Source organism: Erythrolamprus reginae, chromosome 7, assembly GCF_031021105.1.
Source record: "Erythrolamprus reginae isolate rEryReg1 chromosome 7, rEryReg1.hap1, whole genome shotgun sequence".
Lineage (NCBI taxonomy): Eukaryota > Metazoa > Chordata > Lepidosauria > Squamata > Dipsadidae > Erythrolamprus > Erythrolamprus reginae.
The window spans coordinates 21,334,392-21,349,781 of NC_091956.1; the positions used below are offsets into that span (position 1 = coordinate 21,334,392).

At 45.2% G+C, this 15,390-nt stretch overlaps 1 protein-coding gene across 3 annotated transcripts in view; it reads right to left on the reverse strand.

Annotated features, from left to right (window-relative positions):
• TBC1D19 (TBC1 domain family member 19) overlaps nucleotides 1-15,390 on the reverse strand; it is a 92,461-nt gene that overhangs the window by 62,070 nt on the left and 15,001 nt on the right. For all 3 annotated transcript variants that reach the window (XM_070757127.1, XM_070757129.1, XM_070757128.1), the window contains 5 exons: nucleotides 15,063-15,109; nucleotides 12,499-12,609; nucleotides 10,240-10,312; nucleotides 2,211-2,249; nucleotides 652-764 (listed from right to left, as the gene is read on the reverse strand). In XM_070757127.1, the coding sequence (XP_070613228.1) occupies nucleotides 652-764; nucleotides 2,211-2,249; nucleotides 10,240-10,312; nucleotides 12,499-12,609; nucleotides 15,063-15,109 (383 nt within the window). The remainder of the gene's footprint in view (nucleotides 1-651; nucleotides 765-2,210; nucleotides 2,250-10,239; nucleotides 10,313-12,498; nucleotides 12,610-15,062; nucleotides 15,110-15,390) is intronic.

Sequence of the window (15,390 nt, forward strand, 5' to 3'; positions counted from 1 at the left end):
TCTTTCCCTCTCTCCCTCTCTTTATCTGTCTGTCTCTTTCTCTCTCCTCCTCTTTTTCTGTCTCTCTTTCTATATCTTTCTGTGTGTGTGTACTTGTGTGTCTATCTTCTGGAGGCAGGGGAAGTCAAAAACGGGGCACAAAGATGCCTCGAGAGGCCTCTGTGCACCTTATTTTTGGCCTGCAGAGTACTACTGGAGGTGGGGGATTCCGTGATGTGGCGTCTGTGAATACCATTTTTCACCCACCGTCCCCGCCTCCAGAAGCACTCTGCAAGCCAAAAATGTTGACCATACCTTCCAGTTCCAGTCCCCTTCCAATTCCAGTCCACAGGGCTCGCAAAGATAAGTCTTGCGCTTGGCCAAAGGGTGTGGGCCAGCAGGTGGGCGGGGTGATGTCGGCCAGGCAGCCTCATGGTCTTATGTGGGCTGGATTAATGGCTTTGGTGGGCCGTGTGCAGCCCATGCACTGTAGTTTGAAGACTTCTGAGCTAAAAAGTCAGGCGTTTGAATAAAAATGTTAAATGAAGGTAGATGCTACTGCAGGATCTTGCATATAAAAACTCCTAGAATGCTCAATTCTAGACCAAAACACTTAGCTGTCACATAAATAGAAACAGACATCTCCACTTCCATTCTAATTTTCCGACTTACCTCTGGTTGGGTTGAAATGTTCAGAATCAGGGCCCACAGTTCTGCTCTTAATGAATTTGGAGAGCCTTGTCGCACATACTGTTGAGCGGCTGCGCTGTCCTGCTCCATAAGAACTACAAGAAATGTATATAAAATATAAGGCCACACTTGGAATACTGCATTCAGTTTTGATGGCCACAATGTAAAAAGGATGCTGAGAAAGAGTGCAGAGAAGAGCAACAAAGATGATTAGGGGACTGGAGGCTAAACCCTATGCAAGAACTGGGCATGGCTAGTTTAATGAAAAGAAGGACTAGGGAAGACATGATAGCAGTGTTCCGATATCTCAGGGGTTGCCACAAAGAAGGAGTCAACCTATTCTCCAAAGCACCCCAGAGTAGAACAAGAAGCAATGGGTGGAAACTAATCAAGGAGAGAAGCAATTTAGAAATAAGGAGAAATTTCCTGACAGTGAGAATAATTAATCCATGGAACAACTTACCTCCAGAAGTTGTGAATGCTCCAACCCTGGAAGCTTTTAAGATGTTGGATAACATCTCAATTCTAAGTTGCTTCTCTCCTTGATTAGTTTCCACCCATTGCTCCTTGTTCTCCCCTTAGGTGCTTTTGAGAGTAGTTTAACTCCCTTTTCTTGGTGGCAACTCCTAAGATATTGGAACACTTCTATTACGTCTCCCCTAGTCCTTCTTTTTATTAAACTAGACATACCCAATTACAGCAACTGTTCTTCATATATTTTAGTCTCCAGTCCCCTTATCATCTTTGTTTCTCTTCTCTGTACTGTTTCTAGAGTCTCAACGTCTTTCTTACCTCGTGGCAATCAACACGATGCAGTATCCCAAATGTGGCCTTACCAAGGCATTTTAAAGTGGCATTAACGTTTCACCTAATCTTGATCTATTTGGTTAGAAGATGTTGTATAGATTATCTGTTTTTCTTTCTTTCTTTCTTCCTTCCTTCCTTCCTTCCTTCCTTCCTTCCTTCCTTCCTTCCTTCCTTCCTTCCTTCCTTCCTTACTTACTTACTTACTTACTTACTTACTTATGCTTAGAGTTGCAGATCCATCAAAGGTCTGCAGAATTAAGATTATTTTCTTTTCCAATGCATGGACATAGCTCTCTTAATACCAATAAGGATATTTGGGGGATGGAAGAGAAGAGAGGCTCTGGTGATTTTCAAGTGAAATTCTAAACAGGAATTCAGCTCCGACAAGGAACTGTACATAGGGACACACTGTTTTATATTAGCCCCGTTAAGTTCTTTCTGTAGCTAAGGATGATTGTAATGGTCTGGCTATTTCGCCTTTTTAAAAACGCATAGGGCATATCACATTGTCTACAACTGCAGCATAATCCTAAACTTGCTTATTTAGAAACCTTCAACAAGCCTATCTCTAGGGCAGTGTGATTACAACTCCAGCATGGCTGTTCCTTATGTAACTTAAAATACAAATAAACAGCAATTGTATGATTTTTTTTAAAAAACCAAACCAAACAATATATTAAAAGCAATTACTGTTTTGGGTAACTCTTACCCAATACAGGTAAGGTAACTCTTACCTTTTTGACCCAGCCGTACGTGGTCATTTTCATAAAGCTCTAAAATATTAATAAGAATAAAATAAAACAATTAGTTCTAGGAGAATAGTTGAGTTTATATAACAGAACTGACTTATTTGAAAATAATGCTCCAGGCATATACAAAGATTCAAACAAACTGGCATAATCACATGCATGCAAATATCGTCAATTTATACACTGAAATATGAAGAAAAAAGGTGTCATTTTTGTTTAAGAGATTAAAAACATGCTATATTACAGTAATAGTTCCTACAGGCCAAAAATTATGATATTTTAATTTTGTTGATTATGTTACCAAGGTTGATATGAAAAGCAACCTTTCTAATCGTATTGTCAGCAAGGAGCCCTTCCTATAAAATGCGCGAAACAGGGGAAAGAAGAACCGTTGTACATACCTGAACGGTCTTCTCGATGCTCTGGAAGGAGAGTCCAGGATGGGTTAACCCTCAATCTTATTGGTTGAGACTGAGTTATAAATTAACATGTTAATTAGGCACCGCCCCTTGCCTGCCCCCAAGGGTTCAGTTTTAAAAAACGAAGTCATTATTATCCAACACAATTTTATTGAACCCTTATGAAACATAACGATTAGACAACAAAAACACAACCCAATCCCTTGAATCAAACGATTACTTGGGTGGGTCTGGACTCTCCTTCCAGAGCATCGAGAAGACCGTTCAGGTATGTACAACGGTTCTTCTCCACTGCTTCTGGAAGGAGAGTCCAGGATGGGATATGCCCCAGTTCTAGTCCAAGGGTGGGAGAGTGCAGATTCAGGGATTAACAGTAGAACAAACCGTCTGCAAAACTCTTCTCCCAAACGAAGCCTCAGCTGAAGCATACGTGTCCAGTCTATAATGCCGGATGAATGTAGAAGGTGCAGACCACGTCGCTGCCCGGCATATGTCCTCAGCCGAAGCTTGGGTCCTCCAGGCTGCTGAAGTGGCTGCACTGCGAGTGGAATGAGCAGTGATCCCCTGAGGGAGAGTCTGAGTGGTGGTCTTATACGCTTCAGCAATACACTCACGAATCCAACGACTGATTGACTTGGGAGAAACCCCAAGCCCTGATTTAGTCTGTGAAAAAGAGATAAACAGCCTCTCGGACCTTCTAAACGGCTCTGTCCGTCGAATATAAATTTTGACGGCTCTCCTTACATCCAGTTTGTGCCACCTGAGTTCTAACGGATGATTCCCACCAGCACAAAAATCAGGCAACACTATTTCCTGCTTCCTGTGGAATAAAGAGTTAATCTTAGGCAGGAATGCTGGATCTAACCGTAGGACTAGCCTGTCAGGATAAAATGTACAAAGATCGGAACGTACAGAGAGCGCAGATATGTCGGAAACCCTCCTAGCTGAGGTAACAGCAACCAGGAAGGCTGTCTTAAGTGTTAGGAACCTAAGTGGTATGGACCTTAATGGTTCGAACGGTGGACCAGTCAATGCCTTTAACACCAACGACAGGTCCCACGATGGAAAACGATGAATTGGGGGAGGATGAATGTTTGCAGCGCCCTTAAGGAAGTCCTTTACCCAAGGATGGAAAGATAAGGATCTTTGATCCCCTGTCCTAATAATTGTGGACAAGGCTGCCACCTGCCTCCTGAGGGTATTGGGGGCTAATCCCCGATCTAAACCCGCCTGGAGGAACCCCAATACCTGCAACACCGAAGCCGCCTTCGTGTCCATACTGTTCTCCTGACAGAACTTACAGAAGGCTGACCAGGTGGCCTGGTATATTCTCGAGGTGGATGGTCGTCGAGCCGCCTGTATCGTTGAGATGATGTCATCAGGTAAATGATGTCCCTTCAACCTGTTCCGCTCAATCTCCAGACGGTCAGTTGAAACCACTGGGGTTCCGGATGATTGACCGATCCCTGGCTGAGGGATATCTCTCTGTCCGGGATCCTCCACGGTGGGGATGTCGAAAGAGACACTAGATCCGAAAACCACGGTCTGCGTGGCCAGTACGGAGCGACTAGAATCACCTCTGCCCTCTCCCGCAAAATCTTGTCCACCACCCTCGGTAGGATCTTCGTCGGCGGGTAGGCGTAGAGGAGACCCTGCGGCCAACGGGAGGTTAGAGCGTCTACTCCCTCCGCCCTGGGCGAAGGGAAACGGGTGTAAAATCTGGGGAGCTGCGCATTGGTGTGTGTCGCGAACATGTCCACCAGAGGCGTACCGAAAATCTCCGTGATTCTCTGGAACAATCGGGAATCCAGCTTCCATTCTGTCGGGTCGAGAGTGGTCCTGCTCAGCCAGTCGGCCTGAGTGTTGTCGACCCCCGCGATGTGTTCCGCTGATAATGATGCCAGATTCCTCTCGGCCCAGGTAAAAAGAGCCGAGGCTTCCTGCATGAGACGTCGCGACCTCGTACCCCCCTGATGGTTGAGGTAAGCTTTGGTTGCGACGTTGTCCGTCAGGACCAGTACATGTTTGTCTTGAAGAAAAGGAACAAAGTGCTGGAGAGCCAGGAAGACTGCCCTGAGCTCCAGAAAGTTTATGTTTACCGGGTTGAGGTCCTCCCTGGACCAGAGGCCTTGTGCGCACTGTTGGCCAATATGCGCCCCCCAACCCGAGAGACTGGCGTCTGTAGTCAGAGTGACTAGATCGTGCGTGCTGAACGACAGCCCACGGCACAAGGCTGGGGAGACCCACCACGCGAGAGAGTCCTTTACCTCCCTTGGAAGGCGAATCCGCACGGAGGAGTGGCTTGTCCGAACCTTCTGGGCTGGCAGTAGAAACCATTGAAGGCTTCGAATGTGATGTCTTGCCCACGGAATTATCCCTATACAAGAGACTAAGGTCCCTAGCACCTTGGACAAAAAGGCCAGGGATGTCCGTTTGTCTCTCCGGACAGATGAGATGAGAGACCTTATGTTCTGCCTTCTCTCCGGGGAAAGGTACACCATGCACGAAGTCGTGTCGATGATGGAGCCCAGATGTAGGAGCGTGGTAGATGGAATCAGCTGGCTCTTGGGCACATTGATGGTGAAGCCGTGATCCGTCAAGGTCCTCATCGTCAGGGCGAGATCCTGTTGAGCCTGTGCACGTGATTTGGACAAGATCACGATGTCGTCCAAATATGCCATTAGACGCACCGATTGTGCTCGTAGGCTCGCTGTGAGGACGTCCAGTAGCTTGGTGAATGTGCGGGGCGCTGAAGAAAGGCCGAATGGCATGGCCTTGTATTGGTAGTGTACGCCCTCGACACAAAATCGTAGGAACCGTCGATGGGGAGGATAAATTGGTACATGAAGGTACGCCTCCTTCAGGTCCAGTGATGTTAAAAAGTCCTGGAGGCGTATTGCCGTCAGGATGGTCTGCAACGAGTGCATCCTGAATTTCCTGTACAGGATGTACAGGTTTAGTTGCTTCAAATTCAGGATCAAACGGCAACCTCCCGATGACTTTGGTACAGTAAAGATCATAGAGTAGAAACCGGTTCCCCGGTCGTGCTGTGGTACCGGTTCTATGGCCTGTATTTGCAATAGGTGCGTTATCTCTTGAAACAGTTCCTGACTTTTGGCAGGGTTCCGAGGTGTCGGGCACTGGATGAAACGGTTTGGTGGGGGCTGAAGGAACTCCAGTCTGAGGCCTCGCGACACCGTTGCTATAGCCCATTTGTCCGAGGAGGTGGCTCGCCAAAATGAGCTGTAAAGGCGGAGCTTCCCTCCTAGTGGTTGGCCGCCTTCGGAGTCATTTGGGGCGTTTGAAGCCCCTCTGGCTAGTGCCTCTAAATGGGCGTCTAGCCTGCTGATATCCTCTGGTTCTGTCCTGGAACCCTGACCGGTCATTTCGAAAGGATGAGGACTGATTGAATCTGCCCTGCGAGTATGGTCGTTGGTTGTGGCCAGTTCCGGAAGGGGTGTCCCAACGAAAGGACTGCCGTCTGTTGTATGGCGTAGTCCGCCTGTCCTGCCGTCTGTTGGACCTGGGGAGGACCTTCCGCTTATCCTTATCTTCAATAAGGACTTTGTCCAGTACCTCCCCGAAGAGGTCAGCGCCGCGGAAAGGAGAGGAGGCCAGGCGCCACTTTGATTTAGTGTCAGCCTGCCAATTCCTTAGCCACAACAGGCGTCTGGATGAAAGCGTTGTGGCCATCCCTCTCGCGGAGAACTTGGCAGCGTGGAGTGTAGCGTCCGCCGAAAACTCCGCTGCGGCTAGGAGTTTACTCAGGTCCTGCCGCAGCCTACCATCCTCTGGTCCCAGCTTCGCCATCATTTCTTCAATCCATGCGATGGAGGCCCTATTGAAGAAAGAAGCCGCGGCCGCGGCTCGAAATCCCCATCCAGACATGGCATGAGATTTTCTAAGCAGGATCTCCGCCTTCCTGTCCTCGGGTTTTAAGTTATCCCCGGACTCGGCAGGAACCATGGCATTAGAGACCAGATTTACCACTGGGTGGTCAATTGGTGGAAATTGGAGTAGATTCTCCAGTTCTTCGTCACAGGTATAAAATTTGCGTTCCAACGCTGAAGGGCCTTGAGCTGCGGCCGGTTGTTGCCATGGTCGTTTGGCGTTCTGGATAAAGATATCTGGTGCCGGTATATGGTCTGTTTCAGGTTTGGGTTCAGTCAGTAGAATAGTTGACCTTGGCGTCTCAGCGGCCTTTGCAGGGCCAGGAAGGTCCACCGCTAGCTTAGCCTTGTGTAATAAAGTCCTGAACAAGGCAGGCTTGAAGAGCCCAGCCACTGAAGGTGGCTCAGGAGTTGTCTCGTCATCTGACAAATCATAGTCTTTGTCACTGTCCTCCTGTAATGTCCCCTCTGAGAACTCCAAACCTGAAAGGGGCGGTGCAGACCACAAATTCCGGCCTTGAGGTTGATGGGGCTGTTGGTTGCATTGTTGCACCCCCGATGCTACTCCTTGTGAATATACATTAGTAATCATCTCCTGCAGGGCAGGAGATAAATTCTGCCAGGTATCACTTTGATTTCTAAATCCAGCAGCTGTGGGGGTGAATGAGGCAGTTGGGCCTACAGTTGCTTGGGGTGAAAAACCCCATAAAGGCCTTGTGGAGGTGGCAGACCCCGGTCTGCTTACAGGCAGTTGGGCCTGCTGATTGGACTGGCGATCTGGAGACCAATCCCTTCCAGTTAATAACTCCCCTTGAGTCATGGAACGTGGGGACAAGACCCCTGGTAGTAGTGGGCCCGATGATGGCCCTGCAGTTAGGGAAGGGGCCTGGAAAACAGTCTCCAACCTCTGCTCGAGTGCTTGGATCCTTCTTTCAGCCTCTCTGAGAGCTGAGGAGGAAGTTCCCTGTGACTTGGGCTTAGATTTGCCCTTATCCTTGGCCTTGGGAACTGTTGCCGAGGAGGCCACCTTCTCTGCCCCTGTATCAGATTGCTCCATGGTACTCACAGATCTTTAGTTGCTTCAAGGCAAAATATTTCACTGACTCGTGAGACAGACTTCTGTATGCAAAGTCACTACCGAGGCTATTGAAAAGCCACAAAATGGCTCCCTCGATCTCTGTGCCAGGAACTCCGCCCACTCGGGTGACTCCTTCGCGCCTATACAGGCGATTAGTGGGAGGAAGTGGGGGGGTTTTCCCGCCGAAAACGCCATCCAAAATGGCGGGCGCGACCGACCTGACACCCAAAATGGCGATCCAAGATGGCGGCCGCAAGTGCCGAGGGCGGTAATCTGCCATCGCCTCTCGGTTCAGTGTGGCTTTCAGGACACCTGAGGCTCCCGAGCCCGCATCCCTGTCAGCCGCGGCGATAGAAAAATCCCTTAATACACAGGGAGCCGCTCCTCAGCGTGGGGCTAACTGACAGGATGCCCTGCGCGCTTGCACCTGAGCGCGAGCGGTCTCTGACAAGCCGCCGGCCATATGGCTCCCTTAGCGCTCTCTCGCGTCTCCTTGTGAAGGGCAGCCTCGGCACTCAACGGCGGTCGCCGCGGCGGCATTCCGAGCCGCCAAACATATGATCGGCGCGTTCCGCCTCCCGCGCGGCGCGCTGCAGCGGCAAGCTCCTTCTACGGATCCATCCGGCTCCTCTGGTAGCCTTGCTTTCGTCAGCCTCCCAGTGGGGGGGGGCGGACCCCCCCACCTTCGGCTGCAGCCAGGTCTGACCGCTGAGGTCAGTGACCTAGGGCTGGATCCCCCGTCCGAAACAGTACCCTCTGAGGGAAGAGGTTCCATAGGGGCTAGTGATGGGGGTGGTGCCCGCGGAGGGCAGCGACCCCGTCCTTTGTAAACAGCATCTGAAAAACAGTAAAGAAAGACAAGAAAAAACATGTTATATTAAACATTTATTAAATATTAAACATTTATACTATAAGAAAACCTTAGCAAGTTAAACTCATATGTCTCTTCCCAATGACTGAGTTTTAAAAACTGAACCCTTGGGGGCAGGCAAGGGGCGGTGCCTAATTAACATGTTAATTTATAACTCAGTCTCAACCAATAAGATTGAGGGTTAACCCATCCTGGACTCTCCTTCCAGAAGCAGTGGAGAAAGATGCAATTGTCTTCAATGTAAACCTATACATATACAAAAGTCTAGTTCTCAATAATTTGAATTCTTTCCAAATAAGTGTTGCCTTAATCTGTTATCCTAACACATGCTTAGTTGGCGTTAAACCCAATTAAATGGGATTCACCTCTGAATAAAAGCTTTGCAGGCTTACTCATAAGATAAACATTAGGCAATAAAAGGATATTATCAGGCATTTGTTAACTATAACATAAGCTCTCATTAAAATCCACCTTTTTATCAGTTGAAGGATAAGTGAGATGATGTTAGGTACATCAAGAGTCCAAAATATCTGAACAATTAAAGCCAATGGCACAGTAACTGGGTTTGTTTCTAAAACAATACAAGTTGTTTCTTCTCGCTATTATCAACTATCAACTACTATTTCCACATTATTTTTTAAAACAATAATTAAGAGACATTGCAGTAGAGTGCTATCACATGCAGAAGAATCAAACTTGCCAAGAAAACCCATATTCAATATTTTATGTTTATGCAGCATGCCTTCATTTGCATGTTATGCAAGCTCTTAATGTGCTATAGTTTTATATTTATTATTTTATTGGGTTGTTGTCCAGAGTCACTTTCTGTTAGATTGGTAGTCATATAAATTTGATAAGATAGACCCATTATTTATGATAAGAAAACAGGAAAATAATACAATAGGGCAATTACAGTGTTCCCTCGATTTCCGCAGGTTCGAACTTCGCGAAAAGTCTATACCACGGTTTTTCAAAAATATTAATTAAAAAATACTTTGCGGGCTTTTTCCCTATACCACGGTTTTTCCCGCCCGATGACGTCATATGTCATCGCCAAACTTTCATCCGACTTTAATAAATATTTTTTTTAATAAACTTTAATAAATAAACATGGTGAGTAATGATCTAAATGGTTGCTAAGGGAATGGGAAATTATACTTTAGGGGTTTAAAGTGTTAAGGAAAGGCTTGTGATACTGTTCATAGCCAAAAATAGTGTATTTGTTTCCGCATCTCTACTTCGCGGAAATTCGACTTTCGCGGACAGTCTCGGAACGCATCCCCCGCGAAAATCGAGGGAACACTGTATTTTCTGTTACCCCCCAAAAAAGTAAACATTTCACAACTCTCTAAATGTGCTAATTTCTAGCAAAAAAAGTGCCCAGCAGAATCCACTTATTTATTACTACCACCATTATCGATAATGACCAAAAAAGAAATTTTATCTGGATCTGTTCTTTTATAAGTATATCTTACAAGGATCCTTTTGGGAAACAAAAACTACGCTGCTCAAGAAAATAAAGGGAACACTCAAATAACACATCCTAGATCTGAATGAATGAAATATTCTCATTGAATACTTTGTTCTGTACAAAGTTAAATGTGCACAAGAGCAGGTAAAATTGATTATCAATCAGTGTTGCTTCCTAAGTGGACACTTTGATTTTGCAGAAGTTTGATTTACTTGGGAGTTATATTCTGTTGTGTTCCCTTTATTTTTTTGAGCAGTATATATTTACTGAAAACTAAACACCTACCTGAAGGCACATGTGCAGAATCATCAATATCCATCTGACCAGTGCTCAGGTCTAATTCGCTAAAGTAATCCTTCTTGGGGGTGGGGGGGGAGAGAAAAAAAGACATTTTCCAAGAGGACAAGATGTGCCACCTTATGCCATATGTGAAATCAACATTAAATATCAATATATTTATTTATTGATTGTTTAGTTGGCAAGCTATAAACACAAAACTTAAGGCTCATGGGACCCCCAGCGTGTAATAAATTCCATCCCTCAGAAGACCAAATTCCCAGCAACTTAGTTAAAAATTCAATACAGATGGTCTTTGAATTACAACAGTTCATTTAGTGACCATTCAGAGTTACAACAGCACTAAAAAAAAGACATCATTTTTCACACTTATGACTGTTGCAGCATGTTAGTACATAACAGTTGGGTTTGGCAATATATAAATAAGCTAACAATGAATGCTTGTATGTATTGAAGCACTATAGCTTTAAGAGTTAGTGTTAGGAATGGCCATAAGAGGGAGCCGGAAACGTGATTCTCTCTGTGTGTTTTTTCTGCTCATTTTGTACTGATCCACTGTGACTGCTGTAGTAAGAACTGTGTGTTCGATGATAGTTTATGTACTTGTAAGCTGTACAAGTAAGGCTTGTAATATTATATACCTATTGAGAATTATTTACTGATTTAACTGTGCATGACTGGATTGTTTAACTTGACTATGATATTTGCTAAAGTAAATACTATTTGATTTACTGATGCAGGGATCTCCCTTTGCTTCCCCCCGCTGGTAATGCAGCAGAATCCCTGCAGAATGACAGGTGCTTCGGCCAGCAATGAAAAAACAGAGGCGGAGCATCCCAACAGCACCGGCAAGCGGGGAGAAGCAAAGGGAGATCCCTGCAGCAGATTTCAAATGGATGGCAAGCACGAAACGCAGGGTTACCCAGCGGGGGGAAGCAAAGGGAGATCCCTGAAGCAAAATGACAGGCGCTTCAGCCAGCAACGGAAGTCTGGAGGCAGAGCATCCAGTGGTGCCAGCAAGTGGGGGGGAGCAAAGAGAGATCCCTGCAGAATGACAGGCGCTTCGGATGGACGGCAAGCACGAAATGCAGGGATTCCCAGCAGGGGGAAGCAAAGGGAGATCCCTGCAGCAGAATGACAGGCGCTTCGGCCAGCAACGGAAATCCGGAGGCGGAGCATCCCAGCAGCACCGGCAAGCAGGGGAAGCAAACGGTGAGTTTTGGGATGGGTTTGCATGAATTATTTCCTTTTACATTGATTACTATGGGAAAAATTGTTTCTTCTTACGAACTTTTCTATTTATGAACCTGGTCGCGGAATGAATTAAGTTCATAAGTAGAGGTATCACTGTATTTCAATTAGAATTAGAATTCTTTATTGGCCATGTGCAATAAGACACACAAGGAATTTGACTCCAGTGCATAAGCTCTCAGTGTACATACAACAATAGTGATAGATCTGTGACAGCGAACCTATGGCACGCTTGCTGGAAGTGGCATGTAGAGCCATTTCTCCGGGCATGAGGAGGTGTCGTCCCTTGCTCTTCCTGTGTGCCAGCCAGCTGGTTTTTCTTCCTGAAGGGTACGAATACCTCACCTCACCCTTTATACCAAATTCATTTTATAATATTCTAAAGGTTTTCTGTAGTGTGGATATTGCTAATTATTTTTTTACATATCAATTCAGGAGTTAGGTCCACTGATTTCAAAACAAAGAGCTATACTGTTAAATTAATGGTTACTGTATTTTTGGAGTATAAGACGCACCTCTTCTTCCCTAAAAGGCTGAAAATTTGGATGCGTCTTATACTCTGAATGTAGCTTTTTTCAAAGCTTTTTTTCCAGCCCTAACTAGGTGCTAACAATCTTCCCAGCTCTTACCTTGCAGACACTTTCATTGTTACTCTCTGCGAAGAATGTTTTTCCATCCCTAAGTCCTTGCAGGCTTTTTTTCATTGCTCTACTTGCTCCGAATAAGTTTCTTTCCAGCCCTAACAAGGCTCCAATTATGTTCCCACCTTGCAAGCTCTTTCATTATTACTCTCTCCGAATAAGGGTTTTTTTAAAGCCCTAATCAGGGGATAAAATAATGTGCTGGAGCTGACCAGACTAAGGACACTAGTCAGATGAATACCTGGTAGGCAGATTTTTTCCCCATATTTTCCTCCTAAAAAACTAAGGTGCATACTCCAAAAAATACGGTATTCTCTATTTTTTATTTTTTTTAAAAGCTATAATTGATGCTTACCAGTTCAGGTATATCTTTCACATTCAGAGGGACCTGAATTAGTCCCAAGTGATTTCTATAGTTAGGGACCTCACTGGTGTCGTAATTTGGATTGCGCAGGTTCATCAGCACCTTTAATAAGAAGACTAGAAGTGATTATGCATGTGTAAGAACGAAATACATTATTTGAAAATAGCTTCCTTAATGGAATGGCACAATTTGCCCCAGTCACATTTCCATGTCCATTTCTCATGGGTTGGATGAGCCCCCCCAGCCAACCCATCACCAGGAGTGTGCTCACCACCACACTCCTTCCCTGGCAATGGGCTGTTGGCACTCCTGCCCCACCCCTTTTTCCTGGCCAATTTATTTAGGGATGCTTATCCCTGGGTATTTCACTGTCCCAGATACTTAAACCTCACCTCCCGGTGGCCGGGTGGAATGGATGCTTGGCACATCCCCCCTCTACCAGCAGTGACAACAGCCCAGCCAGTGATTACTCTCGCTGTGGCCAGACTGCATTTGTAGTCAAGTCCCAGTCGAGAGGGGTGATTCCAGCCCTCTGGTATTCACTGCCCTGAGTCCTGCTCAGGAGATGCTGCTGCAACACAGCATTGCCAGTCTCGCAGGAAGAGTGTGTGCAAAGAGCCTCTCCCTTTACCGGAGACCCCACGAGCGCCACATATTTATAGGACCGCCTGCCACCCCATACTTCCCAGCGGCCAGTAAGAGCCCACAGAGTTGGCCTTCTCCAGGTTCCATCTGACAAACAATGTTGGCTGGTGGGACCCTGGAGAAGGGCCTTCTCTGGGGCAGCTCCGACTTTTTGGAACCAACTGCCTCCGGAGATCTGTACTATCCCTCCCCTACCGGCCTTCTGGAAAGCCGTTAAGACCTGGCTTTTCCGGTGGGCCTGGGACCATGAATGACTGAGAGCATGTATGTTATTTCAAGGGATGTTATTTGTTTCTACACTCTTACTATGATATTGTAACTTTTTATACTGGTTTTAAATTTTGTTAGCCGCCCAGAGTCTATTGGAGTTGGGCAGCATATAAATCTTGTTAGATAGATAGATAGGTAGATAGGTAGATAGGTAAGTAAGTAAGTAAGTAAGTAAGTAAGTAAGTAAGTAAGTAAGTAAGTAAGTAAGTTACTTACTTACTTACTTACTTACTTACTTACTTACTTACTTAGTTACTTACTTAGTTAATTTCTGGAGAGGAAGGGCTTGCTAAAAGAAATAAAAACAGAGACTGCATAGTAGGAGAAGCTAAAATGGTTCTGTCTGGGAAACTTAAAATTGTTAGGTGCCCTTGGTGCTTAAACTCTACACCAGAGAGGGGTCGCCTACACATGCTCTCCTCAGACTTGGTCCATGTCATATATTTTTTCCCCAACTGAGAACTGTCCCTCGAATCTAGATTTCCTTGCACATTAAAGAAGGAAGGGCACCTAACATTGTTATTTTTTCCTAAACAGAACCCATTTTAACTTCTCATGCCATAGTTTCTGGGATTTTTGTGGGGGTTTTTAGCAAGCCCTCCACTGGCGGAGAATTACAACCAGCTCTAAGCTGAAAAACAACACAGATGGGCTATTAATGGCAATAACAAGAGTCAAAGTTCTCCTAATTTTTGCAGCTCAGAACTGCTAGCGTTAGTCTACATTACCAGCAACAGGAAATGTTATTAACTGAGAAATATTTTTCAGAACACGGTGAACAAAATCAGATACTAAGGTAGCTAGGCAGGACACATCTTTACAATGTAAGAAACACTGTTCCGTCTTTCTCTCAGAAGAACAGATCATAAATATTTTGGGCTTTTAGAACTACCGTAGTCATCGACTTACAATCTTTCATTTAGTTCAAAGTTACAGCTGCCATGAAAAAAGGGGACACGTTTTTTCACATTTATGACCATTGCAGGCATCCCCATGGTCACGTGATCAATATTCAGATGCTTGGCAACGGGTTCATATTTGTGATGGTTGCAGCATCCTAGGAGCACGTGATCCCCTTTTGCGACCTTCTGACAAGCTAAGTCAATGGGAAGGCCAGATTCATTTAATAACCGTGTTACCAATTTAATAAATGCACTTAATAATTGTGGCAAGAAAGGTTGCAAAATGGAGCAAAACTCACTTAACTGTCTTGCTTAGCAACATAAATTTTGGGCTCAAATGTGATCATTAAGTTGAGGACTATCTATAGATGATCCCCTAATTTTAGGGGGATGGACTGCTACTAGTGCGGTAGGCATCTGCGCACTGGTAGAGGCTGCCAGATTGCACAATTTGCACACACGCGCAGAAGCAAGGTCACACTGGGGGCATGAGTGCGCTCAGGTGCACACAAGACAGCCCAAACTGCATGTGCAGTGCACCAGTAGGGGGCAGTAACAGCAATCTGCCCCTGCCCTATACAGTAAAGTACAGTATACTGAACATTGCATTAAAGCTCATTTGTGAATCTAACAACTCAAAAGATCCATTCTCAGGAATGACAAGATTTGGATTTTAAAAAACCATATCCAAAACTAAAACCTGATCCATTTTATTTTATTTTATTGAAAAAAACTTACTTCAAGAAAATCTTTAGGTGCATAAACTGGCCTGAAGAGACTCAGATCTGAAATAAAAAGTTATTCAACCCTAAATATTTTGTAGCTGTTTGGACCGGGCGTTTTATAATAATAATTATCAAATTTTATTATTTCAGTCTCATTCTAATATGCTGTTCAACACATCATCCAGGATTATTTCCAGAGGAGTAAATCTCATGCACAGTAATTGAAAGCCCTAATACTAATTGAGGACAACCTTTAGAAAGTTTTCTTTAATGGAAAAACTGTGTATACACAAAAATATCAATAAATAATCGAGGCTGGTTTATTTTAACTCATTTAAAAT